We start from the raw sequence: 26,251 nt of genomic DNA on the forward strand, positions 1-26,251 counted from the left end.
ACATGGCTTGGGTTTTTTTTAAGGGGGTAAAAGAAGCCCCCCCCCCCCCCCCCCCCATGAAGAAAAGACGCTCGCCCAGTTTTGAATATGAATACAGGAGATCATTATCAGTAAAGAAGTAAAACCCGCGGTATTATGGACAGTATGAGTAGCCGTCTGTCTTGAATATTTCCTGAAATCCGAATTCGTATTGTTGGTGGCCTTGACAATTGTAGACCACTTGAAATAAACAAAGTCACAAAAACCAAAGTAGACTGTAACATGGTTTTATAGCCATTACGACCTCGGTCAACCCAACCCTTACCATTCACTCAATTCGTTCCTAGTTGGTTCGAAATACCAAGATATAAAGGTTTGACCCTGAAATGATCATTAATATTTGTAAGGGTATAGTTTAAGAATATAATACAACCACGTTCCAGAAATAAAACCTATCTAAGATATCGTAAAAAAACAAGAAGATCTAAAGTAATCATCATAATCCGCCAAGGTTTTTGACGACATTTGACGAAATCTATTATGAAATATATGCAATTTACTATTGGAAAAGTTGTGGATCCTGAATATATTATATTTGATAAACCAGCTAAATGGTGATTCTGTAGCAAGTTTTGGTCTTTTTGTGATATAGTCTTGATAACGTTATGGAGTTTCATTGCGTATGCCTGCCTTTCGGCTCCTAATACATTGCTTTGAACTGTATCGATGTATCTTGGTCTTCGAGATTTAATTTGTTAACAGTTTTTGCACGATAGGCCTAATGATAGTGTAAACCCAGATATGGATGACAAACTGTTCGATAAGCCTTTTCTGTTACTGTAGTATTAACCAATTATTATAGTTGTTTGATCTTAGATGCTTGGAATTTATCAAATTTTGTGTTTAGTCACAGTTTCAAATAGCAGGTTTTTCATCGACCAGTTCGAAACACTGATAACGTAAAGTAAGTTAGTTTTCATTTTATATTATTTCATTAACTGTACGTGTAATGTTTTGTTCAATTGTTGCGGTTGAGGAAGGTTTTTTTTCTTTATTGGATGTAGAATAGTGGGCCAAGACCTGCAATTTTTTGGTATTTTACATTATTATGGTAGTGTACTTGAAGTATTTAGGGTACTTTTACGCCAGATGTTTGATTATTCAGAAATTTACTAACTATCGGGTGGTGGAAAGGGGGCGTGGGTGGGTAAATTTAAAATACCCTTTTTTCGATCCAATATTTTCTATGTTTAGCCACAATTAAAATTTATCACGACAATCTGCAAATTAATTGAATAGTATATTTTCATGAGAATTTTCACCAGGTCTAGTAATATTAGGCAGTATCTTTTTATACAATATAGTTATATAATTATTATTATTAAATTATTTCATACGTCATCATCTGGAGTCTACAGCAGTAAATAGTTTTACCTAAGTGAAGGAATTCTCTGCAATTTTAGTTTACGAAATTTTCATAAGTAGCCTCAGCGGTTAACTGGTTTACGTAGTGGAGGGAATTCCCCCCACAGGTAAAGCAGTAAACCACTGACTCTCAAATTTTGTTGTCAGTGTAAGACAGTATCTATTCGGCTATATAGAGAGTTGGCGTGGCGGTCACCAATGATAAATCATTACGTAATTCGAATCATTACACGGTGGTACAATCGCAATATAATAGATCTCTCAGTACCTCTCAATATAAGACCAGTTTCAAAAAACCCCTGTTCTTCACTCGTTACACCTCATCTCCTGCTCAACCCCCATACCCTTTCTTTTTCTGTTAATCTACCAACCACTCAACTTTCTTCTTCATTTCTCTGTCCCATCCTCTACACTCCAATACCTTCTGATCTGTAGTCCCCTTCCCTCCCTGTTACCCTCTCTTCCTCTCTGATCCATTATCGCCGCACACTTGCTGGTTGGTGTACTGTCTCCCAGGAATTTTGTTGTATTTTGAACCCCTTATTTGAAGGCCTTATCGAATTCTAGCTATAAGTAATCTCTCTACCAGTCAAAATTAATGACGCGAATATGGGATTTTGAGAGCTATATGATCTTTATCATGTAACGTTGCTTAAAGAACATTGCATGTTCCGTACACTCTGTTTATCTCCAAAACGGTCGATTTTGGTCTGTAAAATGTATTGTGAGCAAGTAAAAAAAAAAAACACTGATCTCGATGACACTTGGTATGCATGTATTTATTGATAAATTTCTAGTTCAAAAATGGTAATAATGGATTAATGATTTTGAAGTTTTCTCCCTTGAATTATTTCAATGCGTCCAATTTGGCTTGTAGGTCTGATAGAGACTACATTTTTTATCCGATCTTGATGAAACTTGGTATGAGATCTTAGTAAAGCTTGAAATTAGTAATGATCGGTTTCACATATTAAACCACTACAGACTACAAATCAGGATTTGGGTTTCTGAGAAAGGCTTTTCGAACAGCGTCTAAACCGATCAATATTTGTATACATACTCGTTACATCTAAAGAAATGAAAAACGCGTTATCTGGTATATCTAATTTCCTCATTTTTTTTCAATACAATCGGTAGTGTATTTCAAGTACGACTGGAACAGTCGGAAATAATCGGCCTACCCTTAGGTATGGCGCGCCATTCGGATTCCGGATTTTTATGAATTTTTGGTAATGTATAAATGTGGCGTTGGCGGATTTCCGGTTTTGCGCTAAAAAAGCCTCGGCCCGTTTACACGAGTTGGACCCGCGGATTTACTAACCCGGGTTGACAGTCTGCTAGGTCGCAATTTCAGTGAAGCCTGGGCAACCAATGACGTGGTTGTAGTCATCGGTCGGCATAAACCGGCCGACCCTTGGTGGACCCGGGAATTTTACTCCCCTTTTAAACGTCCCTACTAAAATTTTCAAAATACTGTTAATTTGTTTAGCCGTTTCCATAAAATTTCCATAAAAATTGGTTGATCTAGTTCGCGGTAGTGGTTTGCATTATTTATTTGAGTTTCCAATTCAAAAATATAATCATTGCGATTTTGAAAGACAGCTGGTGTTACCTTGTCTGGCTATCTTTATCTGATTTTTATCAAATTTGATGTGTAGGTTTATATACAAGAGATCTTGGACAAGTTTGAATTTTGTGGTTTGTGAACAGTTTAAGTCAGGATATTTATAAAATATGATGTATAGGTTTATATCAACAGGATCTTGAACATTTGGACATACTAATTACCCTACCTGTAAAATTACAACCTTAAAACAATCATTATCATGAATGAATGAATGACACTATTCGCTCGTTTAAAAACAATTAGCCTATGTGAGGACCTAATTTTGTCCAGTGAAAAATATATTCCCAAAGCTGACCGTTAATGTAGCGACTGATAGAAACAGAAATAGATAATTGATTACTTCTGTTGAAAATGGACAATATAAATAAGTAATCTGTAATCATTTAATAATTAATTTTAAAAACACCTGATGTCATATTCTATGTTTGTGTTGGTGGTTGCCATGTACTTTATCCATCATATGAAATGATAAATTATCACATATTATTATCACTTTATAAACTATGTAAATAATAAATATATTACTTTCTGTGTTTTCATAAATATCATTTCAATAACATCCAGTTCATTATTACGGTTATAGTTTGCCGGACAATGCGATGGAAGCTCACATTGGTAAGAGTGGTATATAATTGAAATTACAAAAGCGCTGGCCGAGGTAAAAATTCAGCTACTAATTTAATAATTTTAAAATAATAGAGAATATTATCTATTAATGTGACTGAAGATCATCGTTTTCTGTTTCTGTCACCAACATCCTATGAGCTTTAGAGATTTTTTTTATAGTTTTTTAAAATTATATCGGGGAATTGATATGGCTTGAACATGCTCAAAACAGGTAGCGCATTAAGAAAGCCTTTCTGGTGTAACGGTGCCATAAGATGTCGTTGTAAGATCGCAAATCTTCGCAGTCCAGTGTGACGGGGTTAAAAGATAGTCTCCTACTTACAATAAAGATCAAGCTGTACTATTACCAATTATTCCCTTTACTTAATCTGTTGTATATTTAATTCATCCAATACCACTGCCACCGATTCTGGTGTGATTGTTTAGTGAAATATTTATGATATTAGGTAAAGTGTTAGTTACCATTCAGTTGTTAGCCAAGCAAATAAACCTTATTACATTATTGAATAGTATGATATTTGATTCTGTAGATTTTATAATATTTGATTTTGTCCAGTTTTAAGACACTTGATTTATTCATTTTAGTACATTTGATTCAGTATGGAGGTCAATTTACGCCATTAATCCATGCTCTACCGATTTGTCTAATACGCCGATTCAAAGACAAATGTGAAATATCTTATTACCAGCTACTTATAATTCAAACAACATAATGATAGAAATGCTAAAATCAAATTTTTATATTCACGTGTAACTTAACTGAAGTCCATTAAAATAATTCATTTAGAGTCTTCCAAAAATCTTAAATGATAAACCATCGTCATATTTGATAAATACCAGAAGTATATTTTCAACTGTAACGGACGATGGTTTATGATTAGCCTACTGGATTTGTTATTGATTGCTCGTCGGGGTGAACTGCTTGAAGCTTGCTTCCATATATTTTTCTGCACCATTCACAAAAGTCATACTTTTTAAAAGTGGGGGAGGACAACACCCCCTCTCCCCCTATGGCTCTGCCCCTAGGCCCGGGGCAATTTCCGTGCAGTTTGGTCAACCCCGAAGGCTCGAACGACAATATAGCCAGAGCGGACTGGTTTTTGGTTTATACTTTCGCCGCAGCGATCGGCTTGCTGTCGGTAGGTTTTAACTTTAATTCAAAGTTAAAAAATTTTGAAATTTAGGAAGGATTCGGTGTATTTTCACGCTCCCTGGAAACCACCTCCCACCAATCAATTTTTGCCGATTACCAAACAGACATATTATCTATATATGATGACAGGCCGCCTGGAACGATTAAATCGGTAATCAGAGTCGCTTATAGCAATGACAATAACCTAAAAACCGTGTAGGCTACTGCCACTGAACTATATATAGATCAGTGTGTACTGCGCAAACCATGTGCACATACCATGACGGTTAGTTTGCTAAGATGGAAATAAGCAAAATTAGATAATCTAATCGCGACAAGTGGGAATTTAATGCATGCAGTTTTCGTGGTATGAAAAACCGTGCTTTTATGGTTTGTTGGGTTGCAAATAATCAAAATTAAATGCATTTTCATGGTTTGAAATAATCAAATTTTTGAAGTACTGGTTTGGAAACAATGATTTTGTGTTTGATTGTTTCCATCCCATGTATTCCAACATTTTTTATGGTTTGGAAAATTTCATTATTTCCATCCAATGAGTTTAAGTAGTATATTTGTTTTCAAATAAGCAATTTGGACGATTTCCTGGTTTGGAAACCATGATTTTTCTTATTTTGATTGTTTGATAAACATGAAGTTATAATGTTTGATTAGAAGAATACAATAAAATAGTAGCGATTCATTGTTTGAAACAATAATGATGCATACAATGAAAACGGTCAAAACTGATGGTTTCCAAATAATCTTGACTGCACAAAATCATTTATTTCCATATAATCTGCTTATTTCAAATAATTTTGTCAAATAATTTAATTCCCATATGGCGCCTCATAAAACAGAAGATATAATACAAAAAAGAAGTTACATCAATATTGAAACACCAGAATATAATAAATAATTATTCCCAGTATTGGCGCGTCACCATTCATAATTATGATGAATAAAGGGTAGAGGGTCGACGACTGGATCAGAAAGCACCCATTCGTCTAACCTAGTAAATTAAAAGCCTAAGTTTGATAGAGCTAGGTCCTCTTCATAAATAGTCTATGTCATTTAGGCCCTAATAATGATATCACCAAACTTCGCAAAATTGCTTGGTCAACCGAAAGATTGAATTATATTCCAACCCATCATTTCATATTTATCTCTCTCCGAATCTGCTTGCCAAAACAAAGCGCAATGTTTTTAAAATTTTTGACGTTTGAAAATTAACGACTTGATTTTCTTTTAGTTAAAGAGCACATTTTTCTAGATATTGGTAAAAAGTTTACACAGATTTGAGCAAAACAAAATTTCGACCTACAAAATAGCGGAATGTCATTTAATCCGCTACATATGTTGGATTTGTTTCATTACACTATACAACATTATTTGTTTCGGTAATATTTACGATGAATCCTTTACGAGACATTTACACGAGCGACTTAAAACCGATGAGGGCTTAGTGTTACTGTTTTTGTGTGAAATATAAATATATATATATAAATATATATATAAAATAAGGGATGCGACTAGTGAGGTAGATTCTCCCACAATTCGTGGAAATCTTTCAAGAGCGAGATATTTCGGTGGAGGGGAACAATACTGATTATATAGGCAACTTAAGTAACTTAAAAAGTTACTCAAATTAAATACAGAAGTTAAACGCGTCGCTGGAATAAACCTTGCACGTGCAACAAGAGACCGAAGACAACTAACGTTCACTCTTAGTTTCTGTTAATGTCCATAATGTCCGGGGTGTAACTCGTGCCTAAATACTAGGTCATTTTAATCGGCGACAAGTGAGCTAGACTTTCTATTATTTTAGACTTTGGAACGGTTTTCATACTTACTTACTTACTTCACGTAAGACGTCACAGGGAAAATTAAAAAAAATAGAGTTCCAACTTACCTCCCTTCTACACCTTATAATGCTTCAAACAACAATTAACTTAGTGAGAAAAAATACTTAGTGGAAAACTGTATCCGAGAGCATGTATGTGTGTGAGAACAAATGCAGTGCTGTGTGGGGGTACATGCTGTGTCTGTGTGTTGAGCACAGTGTGTAAGTAACACCCGAGTGTGTGTACGGGTGAATGAGTTAGTGTGACTGTCGAGTCAGTGAGAGAAAGAGATCTTATACATATGTTTTATAGTTTTAAACTTAAAATCAAAGTGTATATTTAAACTGTATATAATTCATGTTAAAAAAAACTGTAAATGCTATAATATATAGCATACAAGAAATGTTGTAAATATATAAATAATTATACTGCACAATGATGATAAAAAACAGTACAAAGGTCGACTACTATAGTCCAATATTTTCTTTACAAAACTCATCCTTTTTAGGTTCTAACCTACTAACAATAGCAGGTAACAATCCTATGTCTTAGAGTTGGGATCTCAGGGCCTCTAACCATAATATATTCAAGACCTTAAGCAACCCCCGAAAATGGCAATCTGTCCCTTTTAACACCAATTGACTTAACCTTTTAACTAATTAGCTGGAGACGATCCCCAATCATAAAGATGAAGGCGTCGTCCACTAATGCCTACATCCACTAATGCCTACAGTTACTAATGACTACAATAAAATAAAGCAGTTTGGAATAATACCTACATAGTGAAAACAACATACCCATGCTAGGAATAAACTCTTCCAATATTAGATTTCATTTCTTAACCTAAATATTATTAATTGGAGTCTAATAGAACTGAATAATGTCAATTTATTGTCAATCATTCCTTGTTGTGATATTACATCACAGAAAGGTGGCCAGCAGGTCGTTCTTGATGGATATCGGTACCGCCTAAACAACAGAAGACAGACCTGTGTACACTGGAAATGTGTAACCGCTGGATGCACAGGCAAGTGTACAACAGTTGGAAACTTTGTCAGAAATTCCAGCCCTCATAACCACACAGCAGAAGATATGACTATGTTCCGTATGTTAGGTGTTCTAAGAGAGAGGGTCCAAGCTGAGACAACACCAATCCAGGCCATCTTTGAGGAAGAGGTTGCCACGTTGGAAGCAGATGTTGCCGCAGTTTTTCCGTCCTTTTATTCAAAAAGAAGTGGTCTCTACAAGCAGCGTAGGAAGACTACTCCAGCCCTCCCGCAGTCATTGGCACAAGTTCAGCTCCTAGGTACCTGGCAACAGACTTTAGACGGCAGACCCTTTATGTGTGTCAATGATGGTGATGATGACAAGATCATTTGCTTTGCCACTAAAGAGCGACTTCACCTTGTACAAGAGTTGGACACTTCATATATGGATGGAACATTCTATTCAGCTCCAGCCTTGTGGAATCAGCTGTATATAGTGCATGGATTTGTTGGATCTAAGATGACGCAGCTGATCTTTTGTTTGCTGCCCAATCGCCAGAGATCTACTTATGTCAGACTCTTTCAGAAGCTAAAGGAGACAGTCATGCAGGTCACAGGAGCTCCTCTACAGCCACAAGTAATACAGACTGATTTTGAAGTTGCTGTGATGCGAGCTGTCGAGGACGAGTTGCCTGGTACAGATATCAGAGGGTGCTTCTTCCACTTTACACAAGCAGTATGGAGGAAAGTCCAACATTTGGAGATGGTCAATCAATACAGAGACAACCCGGAAATCCACAACCTTGTCAGACGTGCTGCTGCACTACCAGTTAACATGGTTCAGCAATCTTGGCTCGACGCAATGGAGGATGCCCCTAATACACCACAGACCACGTCATTCAAGGACTACATGATCAATACTTGGGTCGACGATAATGCCTTGTTCCGTGCTGGTATATGGAATCACCACACCAACGTTGGTCCGCGAAGCAACAATCACCTTGAAGGATGGCATGCGCACCTTAATAAGACTGTTCAGCGAGCCCAACCCAAAATCTACAGCCTCGTGAGAGTCCTACAGAAGCTTGAAAAAGCAGATAAGATTGCGCAGCTAATACACGGTGCACGTCCTCTACCCCGCAAGCGAGTATATGTTGAAATAGACCAGAGAATCCAACGCCTTAAAGATGACTTGTTCATACACAGAAAGACGCCTCTTCAGTTTTTGGATGCTGCAGGACACTTGCTAAAACTCTCGTGAAAAAATGTTACGAACTGATATATAAAAAAGAGTGCTAATATGACCCTTTTTCTACTTGTAGTGTTATTATGTCAATTATGTTATTATTATTATACTGATATATAAATAAAAAAGTGCTATACAACTTTCTGTCTTTTGTCGCCTATAGACAATATTCCACTAAAGTGGACTTGTCCAATTAGAGGTTGGGTAGCAATGATAGCAGGTATCGCTGAAATTCACTAGTGCATGTCTTTCTTTAATTTACACTGTAGGCATTAGTGGATGTTAGTGGCCGGAGCCAAGATGAAGATGAAAGAAGGTATGAAAGGTATAAAGTCAGTTAATGTCTAATTATGACAATCCTTGATATTAATCTTGACTTGACCACAGATATGAAAAAATATATCATCAATAAACATGTTATGAGAATATCCTCATAGCAATGCTCCCTCTCTGCAAGGAGTCCAGACAGTGCTTTGGAACATTTTGATACTTCTCCCTTTCCTTAAATCCGCGATCCACGACCACTCCCTTCCAACATAGGTCCGTCGGATAAATTCCTTGACCCACCCCAACTCTCACAAAGATTTGGTTATTTTAAATACTGTTCTCTTGTTCAACAATATTGGAATTATATTTTAAAGGAGTTGTATGCAGATTACGTCCTACCATGCAGGGTGCAACGAGGACAATTTTGCCAGGATAACCTGCTATTTCTGGATTCCAACTGTCGAGGGTTCTTAAACGTGCACAGCTCATGTCAACACCTCCGACCTGCATCAATGACAGGGGGTCGTTTCCTGCTCGATTCCTGGTCGTTTTACGTTTTCGATGGTCGATTCTTGTCGGTTCATGATATAGTAAGTTTCCAATATTTCCAGTTCTTTAGCTTGGATTATCTGGACGCTTAAAAAATATTTAGCTCTCAACCAATGACATCAATATTAAATTTAAATTTTTATTTACATAACCATCATAAACAATCTTCACTTTTCTGACGTAATACAGCCAAATACAGATCCAAGAGACCTAATGATTCTAATTAATCACTGAATATTTAATGGTGTTTATACGTCCAACTCTCAGGTTACCTTCAGTGAAGCAATATTACTGACTTATACAGGTATGGAAATGAAAGCCACTTGTGACCATTTACTACTTTAGATTTCGCTTCCTGCCAATCTCATATCGGTCGCTATGATATTGATACAACGGTGGGTGTAGCATTCCGAAATCCCGAACTCTCCAATTTTTCCCAAACTGATAAAGAGCATTTCGCGGAATTTACGACTCGATTTTTAGGTCGGAGTATTCGGAATTTTACACCCATCGTTAACACAGATATTAAATTTCATAAACACTAATACATTTTAAATTATAGAACAGATAGTGTTCATAGTACACAATAGTTCCAGTGGCTCAACCACCTTTTGGGTGGGTGCCCGTGGACTTTGTTCAAGCAGCCCCCGTGGTACTTACACCAAAAACAGTTCCAAAAACATTTTTTTCAAAAGTGATACGATAGTAAAAATTGGACAGTTGTTGAATAAGGACCTGTTATCAACAAGTTGGTGATTCACACTGACAGTACTCCTCATTAAAGGGACAGATGTCCCATTTTGGGGGTTGATTTGAGTCTTGAATATATGTAAATAGTCTTCAGGAATACTAGAAATGTACGAAAATCACGTAATTCCTTTAAAAACTAGGAATTTTACTCACTATTTCTATATGTCTTTTCTATATATCACAGAGTATCTTAAATTGACGAGTCATCATTTTAACATTCCAACGGATATAATTCTGGAAACACATAGATTTCAAGGCTCAAATTTCGACAGTGATCTGTGAACACTATTACTGATAAGCTCGGCTGAAAAATTCCAGTTTCTGAGACTAAAATATGACTAATCAAAAAAATGGCCTACCTGTCCCTTTAATGCGACGTCCAGGCATTTTAGGTTGTAACATTGCGGTCAAGTAATGTTTCGAAAGATCAGACACGGGAATCTAAGTGAAACCTCTAGAGTGCAGTGAGGTTTAAAAGGATTGTTTATGTGTATAGGGGACTTTTAACTTGCATTTTGGTCATTCCAATTTCGTCCAACGCCCGTAGTTCCTGTTTTTCCAGAAGGAGTTAACCGAAAATATTTAAAGAGAAAACTGGTTAATAGGAATAATATCTATGGAAATTATAATAACTGAGGGTTACGTGTCTTTGCAACATTCCAATTTCAGACTTTTGTGGTTCTTGCATTTCAGAAACATTTTTCTATCAGAGAGCGAGGTTTTTTTCCATATCGATGTCTTTATTAAGCCGTGTCCACACCCACTGACATAGAATTCATACAAAACCTACCCTAGCCAGCATCACTCTTATATCGTTTGTTTACAGTTGTTGATGGATAGTTCCAGAGCAACCATGAAAAGATTTGCTGAAATTATACCTAATCGCCAGATTAAACTATCAATGTTGCTTTGCAACACGCAATCAAATCGGGTTAGATATTAAGCAATTAGAAGACAATAAGATTAGAATTGTAGGATTAGTTAGATTAAAAGTAGTAGAACATGAAGTTAGGGTAGCAGATTTAGCGCTAATTAATCCATTCACCAGCCAATCATTGATCGATCTGATAAATATCCACAACCAGCGTGTTCTAGACATTAACTACCTTACAGTCGACAACGTAACATCCAATCCGTCATTTCGATTCTCCCCTGACTTAATAGCGGCTTTATTAAGGAGAGATTTTTTATTCAGTTTTTCGAGCGGATTATTTAACTTTTATAAGGTAAGGTATTACATTTTTTGCAGACCAAATCATATAATTGTCTTAGTATATATAATAAACATACATTACTAACTTTTTTTGATAACAGGTCTATTTGGTTTTTGAGAATTTTGACCTTTCAAATTTCAATTTTTAACTTTCTATTTTTTTTTGTCTATTTGGAGCAGTGACTGTTTTTGACGATAGTGGTCTGAAAAGGATAAAAAATATAATTAAATTGAAGAATTTTAAATTTTTTCCACTCCTACTTTTAAGTTTATAATATTTCATATTATATATTATATATATATATTATATTATATTATTCTAAGTTTGGTAATGAAATTTAGGAAACTTGATATGTTAGAATGTCTCCCAGGCAAAATACACCGGAAGGGATGCAAAACCAGCTATTTTAAAACCGCATTAGAAAAAAACACACCTGAGGAAAGGAGTAAAATAAAATAAATAGAAGACAGCAGATTTTAGCTAGTCATGTGACAAACAGGTTATTTTTCATTGAGAGAGAAATTAAAATTAAGTCTACAGTTTTGTTTGTCACACAAATTCAATAATATATTTTTTGTATTCGCACGAAATAAAACTATTTTTTGTTTACTTTCGATTTCGAAAAAAAATTGAAATTAACATAAAATGTTAATAAATAAAAATTAATCATAAATGGATGACAAAAAGGAACAATTTGACCATTCAAAATTCGGATATTTCAATAATTGGCAATGCAAAACTCAGACATTTAAGTAATTAGCGATGTATAACTGGATTCAATTCACAGGTCCATTGATCGAGAAAAAAAATGGATATGACTTTATAATATTATGTCATTTTTTTATTTAACAATGAAATTGTAATAAACACAATAGAGAAGAACAACTGATATACTCATTAATCCACATTCATTAATATATAACCGAGAAGGACCAGATATTATACCTAATTAAACAATGCCCAGACATACGAAGTTAGGTTAGGGAAACATAATTTCATGACCTCTGCAAAGCAATATGTCGTGTAGATTGAGGAGAGATGAAAAGTCATTTAACAAGTTTCGTGTAATATCTATTCACAGGGTTTTAATTAATTCAACAAATTATCTTGTTCTTTAAGCGCAAGTTGCATCCGAAGTTGTGTCCGAAGCGCAATTTCATTTTTCTTAAACGCGGTTTTTCTTATGGATTACATTCTTGTGTAATTTTAAAATCTATTTTATTAATTGATAATACAAGTCTAGTGACTTTCAAGATTCATCCTAATACATTTCATTCTGCTCTTAGGGGCAATAATGACCACCATTGTTTGACTTGTTGACCAGTGGGCAGTGGTCATCGAACCGTAAGATCCACTCAATTCGGTCTCTTCAGACACAAATAATTGGTAATTACTTACGTATGTGGCTAAATAATTAATGAATCAATAAGATAGGCTATTGTTTAGATTAATATTTAATTTCATGCCTCCATCTTTACCGTGAATGATAATTATGGGAATCTGACGTTTTGTTTATTTCGTTTCCATGGTGAATTACTGATACATTATAGACTTACAAGGTTTCAAATCACATAATACCATTATCTGGCTTGATTAGGGACATTGATAAGAATGAATGAAGGAATAGATGGAAGGATGAATGAAATGGATTGAATTGATGGAAAGAGGGTTGTTGAAAAAAAAGTTAAATGAAAACAGAGCTCCAAACCTCTCTTAATCAATTCGTGGCAAATAAAACGGTCGTGATAGTATATCCTTTTTACACCTAGCAATTGTATCAGTACCAGGTCCGGTATATTAATGAATTTAACTATGCAAATCGGTTGAAGTTTACAAGGTCCACCGTAATTTGATCGAAACTTGTTACGCTGAAAGTGGTTCCAATGCGGCACTGGTAGTGATAGCAGTAGTGTAAATGGTCGTATGTACCAGGTGGAGGATTCAAGATCTGCTAATAAACTTGACATAAAGTGATATTCGCAGACTTATACCTCAAGGCGAGGAAAATAATTGAAATAGTTCGGTATATTCTAATATTGTACAACAAATCTCTTTATAAACTCCATATACAAATATTCCAAATCTCTGACATTGTTGAACAATTATTGGCTAACACTAAGTCAAGCATATTACTGACTTATGAGATTTATTATTGTATATAATCGATATTTAGGATTAATGAAGTGAGATCATCCCTCTATTGGATTAGCCATACCTTTTTAAATCCTAATAATATCAATAGAATCACGACAAATCACGTCCATGTACATCGAGTTAGGATATTCTTTCCTGATCAGCTGTTGAAGACCACCAAGGTGTTTGAATACATTATTTAATTTTTGTAGAATAGTAAAGTTTAATACAGTATGAAGATTTCAACATCCACCATCACTTCCTGTTTCATCGTCTGTCACATTTTTACCAGCTTGGGTAAGTAGAGCTACAAGGTCTCTTTCATTCTGCGAAGGGAACGATTTTAAAATACGTGATTGGTTATAATAATGCCCGAACAAATATTGGCCACTGAATAGTAATAAATCCAAGCATGGCAACTCAATCTGAAAAGTGTAGGTATATTGAAAGGAAAGGAATTGTTTTAACTTAAACGCATTGGCCGTTGAGAAGATCTTCACTAAGCTATTGTCTCACGTCGAGCGCACACATTGAATCAATCTTCAGCCGTGCCATAAATATAAAACAGGATAGATTTCAGACGCACTGTCTCGCAAGGCAAACAACGCAGCAGTTACCCGCGCACGGTGAGATTTCAGTTACTCCCGACGAATGACCGAGCTGTTGACTCACGTGTAGTACGACTTAATTTAATGTCGCAATTCAGTGTCTTTATCATTTGGTAATTATCTTTCCAGTATCTTCATATGATGAAAGGTTAGAAGATTTATTTGAAACGGAGGGTCTTTTACCTCTACACAAACCCCAATCAGAACAGACTCGCGTTAAATTGCCAACGAAAGAACCCAGCATCAAATCAACACCGTCGCCTTACAGACCGCCGAACCACCCATCATCACGTCAACGAGCGGATATGGCCGATTTTCTCGAATCTGAAGCATTTGAAAAACCACTCTCTCGATATCGTCGTGCCAATCCCGATGATAATGTTGAAGGATCAGGTAAGACTGGTTGAAATATTTAAAATATTTAATCACAAAAATAGCTCCAATGTTGTACAATGATGATATTCATGTGGATATAATGATGACCTCATTTCGATTTTGAGAAAACCCCACCCGATCTACCAGAAACATACAAAACCAGCTAGTTCCTTTGAATTTTTTATGATTAAACCATAAACCAGTTTGTATGTTTGTATTTTTTTCACTTTAGGAGGTGACCCCGCGTCTACAACTTCTGCACCGGTAAGTTATTTCCCGTTAATTCCGAGACCGATCTAGCTTTTAGTATACCCTAGCCTACAAAACCCAGCGAGCTATATACATGTGCGATTATTATCACTCAGATCATCTTCTCCACCAGATGTCAATAGTGTTATAGTGCGACTTCAAATCTATAGAACCAGTTGTTCATAAGCCCGACTACTGCTTACGCCGTTACACTATTAACTTGCAACAGCAAAAATGTGATATTTTCTCTAATTTCAGACTCTCCAATGTCACGAGGTGGTGTGTTCTGGACAAGATTGTGTTTCATCATTTGATAAAACAGATACATCTAAACAGTGCTTATCACAAGGTTCATGCTATGTGAGTATTATATTGTCTAATTGAGTATATTCGCCCAAACTGATGTGATTTTCGTAACCAAGGCCCACCCTCTCTCAATAGTAAATTAAACCGATATAAAAGTAAAAAAGGTATTTGCTTTACCGACCGAAAGGGTCAAGGTATCCATCTATCTTTACTGAATCAAAATTCTTAGTTGGTTGCCCCACAACAAAATGCTTGATAGAATTATCGAAGAATAACCCCCTAAAGAAAACAGGCACAAGGATAGCCGTTTTCTGTACAGACCCCCAGCACACAAGTATGCCCATATAAAAAGCAAAACGGTCATATAGGCCTGTTCCCTAATCCATTTCTTATAAATAAAATATTGCTTACAAAATAAACTTAGAGTAATAATATTATTATTTGAACAATTTCTATTCTGTTTTCTAAATATGGATCATATTGGCAATGTGACACTTTCCATTAAACATTCTTGTCAATATTTTCACTATGTCCACAACATATTAAACAATATTATTAGTACACTGAAACAATATTAATGGAAATCATTCTAAATTTGACAAGAAGCAATTGATATTTTATGCATTGGTAAATATACTTTGTTAAAATGTACATTTAAAGATATTGATCATGGCGAAAGAGGCTGGTAGTCATAGATTAATCTATCCCAGAAATAAGACCGAATAATCAAGTCTACATTGAGGCAATTCGTTTGGCTGGAAGTGAAATTAAACTCAGCAATGAGTCGTGTTGATTGTTAATCCGTTCTGTACATATGTTAATTTCAGCAATTGCAATGCATTTTCTTGAAAATATATAAAAGTAAATATTTTACTATTAGCGACGTCATCAAACACAGAGTTTTAGTGGATTTGTAGGAACCACAGACTTCTGATTGAAAAGTGGAATGGTGCAAATCGATGCTAACAGTGTCTCCGATACACATAAAAACTTTAGAAATCCTCTTTACAATCCCTTTAAAACTGATCTAATTTTCACTCCTGACACTAAAACAAAGCATCAGGCTTTTAAATGTCTTAACAATAGTGTGAAAACGGGGATATTTATGAGCATCCCTCACGTGAAGCCAGTCTCTCTAGAGAGAAGATCAAGAAGAAAAGTTAATTAGTTCAGCCAACATAACTAATCCGATGTCTGAATATCTTATCAGCTAGAACCAGGGAGATTTTACATAAACATCACGCCATACAGACACAAATAAATTTGAAAAATATACATCACGTGATATTATAGACTCCATCACAGGTTCCTGCAGTGCCATGACGTCCTTTTTAATTTGTTCTAGTTCCATTAGAAGCGTATTTTTAACATAAAATGAAAGATGAATACTATTTTGTTTTTCAGATTAGAGCCAGATATAACGAAACGCTGAAAATTTTACAGACAGTAGAAGCACGTTGTGATGAAAGATCATTCTGTGAATGGCAAACCATTACTTTGGATGAATTTACAGAAGTGTCCAATTGCTGCACCGACAATCTATGTAACGACCCAACACTATTGGCCAGTAGTAGCTCAAAATTCCATCAGAATACAGTTTTTCAATTATTATTGTGCTTAATGACTATCTTGTTAAATTCTTGTCGGTGACTTTTTCCTTTGGTATTTTTTCATGGTGTGACACCGTTTCCTCTCTCATATCGAACTCATTTTTTCGCCGAAGTGACATGTGCAATGACGTCATACGTAATATTATGTAGTGAGTGTACCACCGAGTTACGCCTCTTCCTGGGTAGAAACCAACTCTCAAGTTAATCGTATCGCGAAGAAAGTTTTAGCGGTATGTGTTATGTTTCGCTACATTAAATGCTTCATGAAAGCTTTTGCAGCTATTAAACACATCATTTAGTAATTGTCGTTCAAAACAGAGTTAAACGGAAAACTCCTATTTAAATTAGTTAAAACATGTCAGCATATAGCCTTTTCCACACACATTCTTAAAGGTATACTTCTCTTAGGATAACCAAAAAATTTTAAGTGTTAAACTTGGCCAAAATGAGTCTATATTCATCAGGGTACTTGCGCGGCGTTGTTAATATAGAGCAGAATCTCTCTATAATCTAATAAATCCATAAAACTAAGTAATTATTCATTAAACTAAGTAATTATTCAACTACGCTTTTCATTTTTCAATAATTACTCTTATATTATATTCTTTAGTCATGGCACCTTGTAAGTCCAACTGATGAATATATATTCCTATTGACTAAATTAAATTTATATTTGTTCTTGTTCATTCTAAGAGGTATTATTCCGTTAATGTATAACGTTAGAGATCCAGGAGCGTTTTCAGGTAATTGTGTTCCGTCCATTTATACATCAAAACCAAACGCATATCGACTATATAGTATCTTATTTATTGTATATATACATGTATTGTATTGTGATATTTAATTGTCACGTGATATTGAACTGTGATATTTTGATATTTATTGTCATGTTTTAAAGTACAAATTAAACTTAATGACCCTTGCTCATATTTTTAAATTATTGAAAATATAACAGATAGCTGTTCGAGTAAACAAAATGAACTGTAAATTTAATTTTGTAAATAACAGATGCTAATATTCAGCTTCCTGGAATTCCCAGTAGGCCTTAATATTACTTTTACCTTCCTTCCAATGTAGGTACGTAACCGAGAATCACATGTGATTGAAGGCTTGTAATATCCTCCATATAGTTTTTATTACTATTATATTGTATATGCATTTACTGCATATGATACATCATTGTATAATAATTTATTGTATTGTAATGGTACACCGTTGTAAATGCATTTACTGAATAGTAATGATACACCGTCCTACCAAATTTTTATGATATTGTCTCCGTCCATTTAATATCAACCGGTACCTAGTAATAGATAAAACAACAGTTAAATGTTTATCAAACGAGTGGGGGGGATTATTTGTCCCGTCTTATGTCAAGGGTTTTAACAGATTATATTAAGTTTCAGGGTTAATCATAATTATTATTATTATTTGTCTTGATGTTTATTGTAAACCAGGACCACTAAATATATCTATTTATTTAACAACTGTTTGTTACTTTTAAAAAAAAACGTGTCCTCGTTTTATGGTTTTGTCATATTAGTCCTTGAAACCACGTTATTGGCGAAATACGTTTTCCAGATTGACGTACGTCATCTCTTAAACCGTTGCTTCAGTACTGCAGTGGCGGCGCCAGCCTTCCGAGACCGGGGGTACAAATAGGGGACAGATTGACTCAAAGGGTGATAACTGCTGAGGGTAAATTCAAGTTTTGGCTACTATTTGGTGTCATAGTCGAAAGCCTCTCACAGAGTGTCTTGGAGGGTTCTCTCAATCAAATTTTTAGAAAAAAAAACAGGTAGTCACTGGCGATGAGCTAGGGCCTACAAATGACGTCATCTCCTATGACAACATGGGATGCGGCGTATGAATACACAAAAACTTTCAACTGCATATGAACATTTAATTTATCAATCAATGTATAATCAATATATACAAACAAGAAGAACATTTCCTAATAACTGAATACCTGTGGGAAAAAAACATGAGATTAACGATAGGCCTAATAAGACAAAATAATAGCAATTATGACAGGGTCAATTAAGCTTATTCGATCTAAGCGACATGTTTACAACAGAAACAAATTTAAAACCCCCCACAAGCTGTGTCTGTTTTTATTATATATTTGTATCCGAGGATGTTATATTTATCATTTTTTTGAGCAAAGAATTCAAATTCAAAGAATTTGTCATAATAATTTGATTATTGACAAATTAGCCTCAATCATCTAGAAACTCTTTGTCTACGTACAGCTGCGACGGAAAGGTCATAGACAGGAGAAGTATGGGCGTCAGCGACTAATTCTCAAAGAAGTATTTTTCTTCCATAAGACTGTGCATGTGGAAGAATCAAGCTCTCCTTTCTCCAGAATGTATAGACCATCAAACAAAACTTAAAGATCGGTTTCCTTATTTTTTAGTGTCAAATGAAACAAACTATTTGATTAATTGGTGTTTCTAATGAATCATGTATTCTTTATCATATCATTATATTCTTATTGCATATAATTAAGAGTTTTAACCAATCATTCATGTCCATGTATGTACAGTCTGGATGAACAAAAAATATTTTTTGACCTTTCTTGATCGGTCACTCATTAGATTTCTGCTAGTAATTCTCTTAAAATTTAGCTAATTATGACTTAATTATGTACATGTGAGACAAACTTTCCCAAGTCATTAAAACACCTCTACTTTCTATTCATATAAGTATCAGCATTTTCATAAATGAAAATAAGGGAACATATCTTTAAGTTATGATATGACTACGTACATGATGAAATGAAATGATAGACGTCAGCCAGATCGACTCAAAGAGAGACCGATTGATTTGTCCCGCATCCTGTGTTCATTTTGTGAGCTGTGTGTAAACAGTTTATTCGTACCAGTACAAAAATAATAAAAATGTACAAAACAGAAAATGAAAACATTAAATTAAAATTGATAAAAGGCGTAGAATGTGGATGATTTCAAGAGCACGATGTAATGACACTAGCACTCATTGCCTTCCGTACAAAAAAATAATTTTTTAAAAATATGTTCTATATAAACTATATCTTAATTCATCTGATATACTTTTAAGGTCACCATCAACATCGCAATCCATAGAGAGTTTTGTTGTCGTCTGCTGAGCGATTGTGTGCAGTGTGTTCGAATCTCTGTCTATCCTAGCATGATAATATCTGTTGTCAAATCTATCAAAATGACGCCACAGTTAGGCACACCCGCCCGCATTCTTACGACGAAGAGCTGAATGATGGGTGATTTGGTTGGTTATTGTTGTTAAAGATAGAACAGTAGTTCTGAAGTCGGTAATGTCTACATCCTTCAAAGCAATCACTGCACCATACTTTAAAAACGGTCGTTTAAAAAAGCCATTTTCTTGATAAATTTTGATTTTGATGGAACATGTTTCTAGTTGGCCAATTGATAAATCAGTGAACCGAAAGTCCTCTTCCCATCTCTTAGCTTTAGCTAAATCGATAGCCTTTCCCTTCTTTTTTTGAAGTTTGTTTGGAAGGAGGCATAATTTAGCGTATATTCGTCCATTATTGGGGAAAGTTAACGTTGCGCGATGAATAGATACATGGAGTGCATTCTTTCTATGTTCGTGGTTGATCGTTAGTTGTACTTGATCAGTGTCCAGTTCCACATCAGCTATAGAGTCTTTATATTGCGGGATGAAAAACTCAAACATAGATGTTTCTCTAAAACCAGAGTCGTAAGAAGAAACTGACTTCATATCTCGACAACTAGGCACTCTTTCATTAAAATCAAAATTAGATGTAGAACCGACACTTTTTGATATTCGGAGACTGGTATTTGGTTCTTTTGCTTTTTCTTTTTCACTCATCTTTTTTGGCGTCATAGTTTGCTCTAGTCTGTCGAATTTATTAATTAAAGGGGAAATCAATCCCTCCTTTCTTCTGAGGGCTGCTTTTGTATTTGATATCCTCAAATAGTATTCGTCATATGAAGCTGCTCTTCTTCTAAATGCTTCATCTCTGTGGCCAGAATTTGGCCACCGAATTGGGATTGAGTCAAAGGATTCTTGAAGACTGGTGCTAATTCGTTCTCTAACATGTGTAATCTCCGGTAAAGCTTGAGATGCTTTATTTTTCAACTGTTGGAAAACTTCCATTTCTGAAAAAATTTCATGTTGATCATATTACCTTTTATGCATGATTTAATATGATGGATGTTAACAAAACAAATTAATATCATTATTTGGAATTTAATATAATTGAATATTAAACCTCACTCATGGGAATAATGCTATTTTAAATTTCGGGGAAGAGAGTGTCCTATCAATATTTAAAAATTTGCGCAAAATTGAGTATTGTTTATTTTAAAGATAGCAGGGTTCATACTGCGAAACAAAACATATTCAATTTTTACAGAATTTTTGGTGACGTCAATATTATAGAATCACATTTTTTTTTATAATGAAACGAAAAAATAAATATTTCGTTTCTTAAACTACGCATGATCCAAATAACAATAATCCAATTTCACCGCCAAAAATAAAATGAATCACACAATAAAACGAGACGCAAAACCTAAAACTAGGCCGTTAAAAGGATAGTAACTGAAATCCAAATCCTTAAAATCATAGACAGAGTAGGTTTTTTTTTTACATTTTATTTCGTGCTGCATTTCATAATATTAATGTCATCCGAAATGCCACTAACTTGAAAACGGTTCGATCTTTAAAAAAAAATAAACTTATTTTAGCGCAAGTTTTGATTAGCGGTTGGGGCGGTAGGGCGGTTGGGATTTAAAACCTAACCAGAATCAACAGGGATAAAGCCATAAAAGAGATTTACGTACCACACACAATAAGACTTTTAAAAATTCCACAACGCTTTTCCAAGTTTTTTCTCAGTCCTTTTCTTATTGACTTACTGAAAGTCGATTGCATGAAACCCCTGTTATCACTAGTTTTTATATGGTATGATGAAGGTGAATGCCCGACGGATGTGGCAAAATACACATGCAAATTGAAATTAAATACCATGGGAACCAGTTGCGTTTTGCAGTATGATCGTGGGATTCAATACCCAGTAATAAGTAAGGAGTTTAGTTTTAAGGCAATGACTTTAAGAACTACAACAATGGTATAAGTTCATAATAATAAGGTGGAATTTAAAGATGAAAATTTAAGTTAATTATTTGATCATCGATAATTCTATCCAGCTTCATTTTTTTATAGTTTATCAGACCAATTGTTTCATTTGAAGTTTCCTTTTTTAAAGAACACGTTGCTAACAACCACACATTTCCGGGCATTTCTTTTGAATTGAGGATATATTATAATATATATTTTTTTACAGTGCTTAACATACATATTAACCTCCTTCAAAATATATTAATTTTAAGTCTCAGCTTCACAAGCAAAGACCACTAGTTTTGATTGTTGAGGACCAATAGTCTTTCTTCAGTGCGTATTTGATGTTTTTTGACTGAAAATGCTTCGATACACATACATGTTATCTAATGTTGCAGTTTGTAATCCTGGTGTGACTTATATTATTTCTATACGCCCACATGGAAATCTGGACGTATATTGCCGTCGCCCCTGTCCGTCGGTCGGTCCGTCCGTCCGTCACGATAGAGACTACAGTTTTTATCTGATCTTCATGAAACTTGGTATGCATGTATATATTAATGAGATCTCAGTCAAGTTCGAAATTAATAATAATCGGATGAACGGTTTCAGAGTTATTGCTCTTGACTAAGTAAAAACGCGTCAAATTTGGCTTGTAGGCACGATAGAGACAACAGTATTTATCTGATGTTGATGAAACTTGGTATACATGTATGGTTGTATATTGTCGTTGCCCCTGTACGTCGGTTAGTCTTTGAAAGGGGCTAATAAGACAAATAATTTTCTCTTTGAGAGAGCTAATTTTACAGGATCGGGTGGTACGTCGGTCCATCCGTCAACATTTCTTGTGGGCACAATAGAGACTACAGTTTTCATTAGATTGTAATGAAAATGGTGTGAGCATTGGGATACATAAAACGGCGGTAAAGTTCGAATTTGATGTTTTATTGCTCTTGACTTAGTAAAATCACGTAAAAATTTTCGGGCTCATTAGAAGCTACAATTTTCAGTGGATTTTGATGAAACTTGGTGTGAGCATTGGGATTGATAAGACGGCGGTCGAGTTCGAATTTGACGATTTTTCAAAGAACACGATGGGGACTACAGTTTTTATCGGATGTTGTTGAAACTTGGTATGTAGGTATATATTAATTTAATTTGATATCAGTAAAGTTTAAATTTATCTATGTATGCTAGTTAGTTAGTTAGTGTGAATTTGATGATACATTATTATACATCTTTCAGACATGAAAGGAGTGTGATAACTCAATGCTTCTGGGTCTTTGCTATTGATTTAAAAAGATTTTTGGAAAAACTCAGCATAACTGACCCTAAATTGATGAGATATTCAGGGTTTTTGAACTACAAATGCATAATGAAGATCTTCAATATGAGAAATTTGATATTATTATGAAGATATTTTTGGTCAATAAAGATTTAGTTATCATCTCTGACAGCTGCCAGTGGGCGTATGTTACCTTGTCTGACAAGCTATCTTATTTAAGTGTATAAAGATGTATATTTATTCTTATTTATTTCGCAGTTATCACAACTCATTGGTCTACATCCAGTCATAAACTCTCCAACAGGAAGTCATGCTCTTTGGACTGCGATTTACTGCGTCGTTAACTAGGATGTCATTAATATCAGTGTTAATGAAATTTAATTTAAATATTATTATTTTGGTATTTTGTTAAGTATGTCTTGTCTTTTCAGGATGTCAATTTAGCACGAATCTAGTTTAAGCATCCCGCAGCCAACCGTACTAGAGTCCCGCAACAGACAGGAAGGTTAGTCAGTGGCGTTTCTAGGGGGTGTAGAAGTAGGCTTAGCTCTCGCAACTCATATGAAAAGATTTGCTTGTGAAAAATAATTTATTGTTATATATTGATTTACATTCGATAATAAACATTACTTTAAAAAAAGAAAAAGGTTATCATTATGTGTGCACACAGGGTTATTTTAAGAATTTTTTGTGCGCAATTTATCAAACCAAATTTTAGTTTTAGCTAAAGAAGTTTAATTTTGATGACATTTCTTAGAAATTTCATGGATTTGACACAAATTTCGTACGATACATCTTAAATTGAACCCTGGGTGCACACATTGTAATTCATCATTGTAATTTGGATGTAGTTTACCTCCCAAAAATGTGAACAAGTCATCGGATGATTAAATCGAACGTATGCAAATCATTGCCAATGTTATTTACTGTAGTTTAAGAACCATTGAAAAACTTCGGAATCGTTTCAACACCACCATCAGCACTAATCTGATGATGTGGAAAATTTTTTAAATTCTGTCTTAAATAGATAGATAACGCATGATGAACTAATCAAATCCATAAGTGATTAAATCTCCTGGAAATTCCAGTAGAATTCTTTAAGAATACACCTTATATTTGTATTGATATAGTGCACTTATTATTTAATCTTATATTAACTATTAACTTATATCCTAAATATTGGACTTTGGGTGTTATAATTCATAAGATGGGCAGCTTTGATTAGCCTTCTAACTACAGATCAGTGACCCTCCTAGAAGTTTCTGGAAAGAGATCTTTTCAAAATTAATATGTAAGAGGTTGGGTGCCTGGCCTGATTCGGAAGAACTCATTAACCAGGCTTCCAAACTATTTTGTTTATCTTAGATGCCATTATAAATTGGTAAGAGTAAACTTTACTGTGCCTTAATTGATCTTAAAGCGGCATTCGATTCTGTGAGCAGATTGGGTCAAACGTTTAGGCTTATCAAGAATATGTATAAGGATGTTAAGACATGTGTAAGGTTGCAAGAGGTTAGAACTTAATTTTTTGATTGTGACTATGGTGTTCGCCAAGGATGCCAGTTGTCTCCGTTTTTATTTATATTTTTCATCAACGATGTTGTTGATAATGATTCAAGAGGTATTAATATTGGCACAATAGAATTATTCATGCTCATATTTGCAGATGACATCATATTATTTCATATTACAGTACGGGGGCTACAAAGCCGACTGGAGGCTCCGGAGGCCTATTGTACAAAGTGGAAATTAAACATAAATACGAGTAAAAGTAAGATAGGCCTAATGGTGTTCAGGAAAGGCGGTAAACTGAAACAATCGGAAAAGTTTTATTGTATTTTGTCCTTGCTTTTGTAAATGCAACCCTGTCTGAATTGCGTCTGCATTTGTTAAATCTATTTCTAAAAAGTTTAAAATCCGGTCTGGCTGTTGTGTACTAGCTTATCTTATTTGTGTCCAATACAAGAATTCTAGATTCCCGGGACCGTCGTTCACGTACCTAATATATAATGGTGTCGGTGGTTCTGGGAAACCATTTGATCTTAGTTCAAAAGTAAAAGCGGTGTGGTCTGAGAATTCTTTAAAGTCTCTAACGCTAACTCTTGAGTAAAATCTGCGTTTTTCCAGTGGATGAGCAACATGTCTCTTTTCTCTTTACTGATTCTGCCATTACAAATTGACAATTAGGTATTGATATAAAACATTTGTGACTGAGGTTCTCATAGTGTTTAACTTGACAAATTAGATAATCCTCTAATAAACCTGTTCTCGAATTTAAATCGCCACATAACATAAATATTCCATATTGTGAATAGTGCACATTATAGAGTTCGATTTGTCTAAAGAAGTCAGTGTTATAAGAACTACAAAATATTGATTCTGAGTGGGTTATATAAAAAAAACATATGAAAACATCTATTGGTCTATTATGGAGATTTTTATTACTGCAAGACCACAGTCTTTTTCACTATTCACCAACTTCACGTTATTGTCAATTGTTCTCTTATGAAAACGACTATACCCCCGCTGCTTTTGTTCTTTTTACGATTTATGTTTTCGCATATCTCTCTAATTTAGAGAGGCCGGTGTGTTACAGTACTATAATGTCATGTTTCTTAATAATATTCAAAACATGGGTATCATTTAGCTTTTGATTAAGCAAATGACCTTTAATCCACCTTCTACGATTCACTAGGCACGTGGTGTTTGACGATATAACTGGTTCTTTATATAAAGTTTATCTCTATTAAGTATTCTTTATTATCTATCTCTTTTTCTCTTTTGAAGATCTCAATGAGTGGACGGTGTTTGTAAAGAATATCAGTTGGAAATGTCGTATTTGGTATGTGCCAATAATTTTGATTTTCCTCTTATTTCTTGTCGATTCGAAAAATAGTTAAATTTCTATACTGGCAGCTGTTAATTAAATATGCTGA

The 26,251-nt window shown here is 34.7% G+C and overlaps 2 protein-coding genes across 2 annotated transcripts; one reads left to right on the plus strand and one right to left on the minus strand.

The window, feature by feature from the left end:
• Nucleotides 1-11,546: 11,546 nt before the first annotated feature.
• Nucleotides 11,547-16,964, plus strand: LOTGIDRAFT_231811 (hypothetical protein; the record flags this gene model as incomplete). The annotated part of the gene is made up of 6 exons (XM_009054893.1): nucleotides 11,547-11,655; nucleotides 13,989-14,073; nucleotides 14,514-14,777; nucleotides 14,992-15,023; nucleotides 15,267-15,368; nucleotides 16,719-16,964. Exons 2-6 carry the CDS (start codon nucleotides 14,010-14,012, stop codon nucleotides 16,962-16,964), a joined length of 708 nt encoding a protein of 235 aa, XP_009053141.1. The 5' UTR covers nucleotides 11,547-11,655; nucleotides 13,989-14,009.
• Nucleotides 16,965-20,137: 3,173 nt separating this feature from the next.
• Nucleotides 20,138-21,064, minus strand: LOTGIDRAFT_160004 (hypothetical protein; the record flags this gene model as incomplete). The annotated part of the gene is made up of 1 exon (XM_009054894.1): nucleotides 20,138-21,064. The coding sequence occupies one exon, from the start codon at nucleotides 21,062-21,064 to the stop codon at nucleotides 20,138-20,140; it is 927 nt and encodes a 308-aa protein (XP_009053142.1).
• Nucleotides 21,065-26,251: the final 5,187 nt, after the last annotated feature.

Source organism: Lottia gigantea (genome assembly GCF_000327385.1).
Source record: "Lottia gigantea unplaced genomic scaffold LOTGIsca_23, whole genome shotgun sequence".
Taxonomy (NCBI): domain Eukaryota; kingdom Metazoa; phylum Mollusca; class Gastropoda; family Lottiidae; genus Lottia; species Lottia gigantea.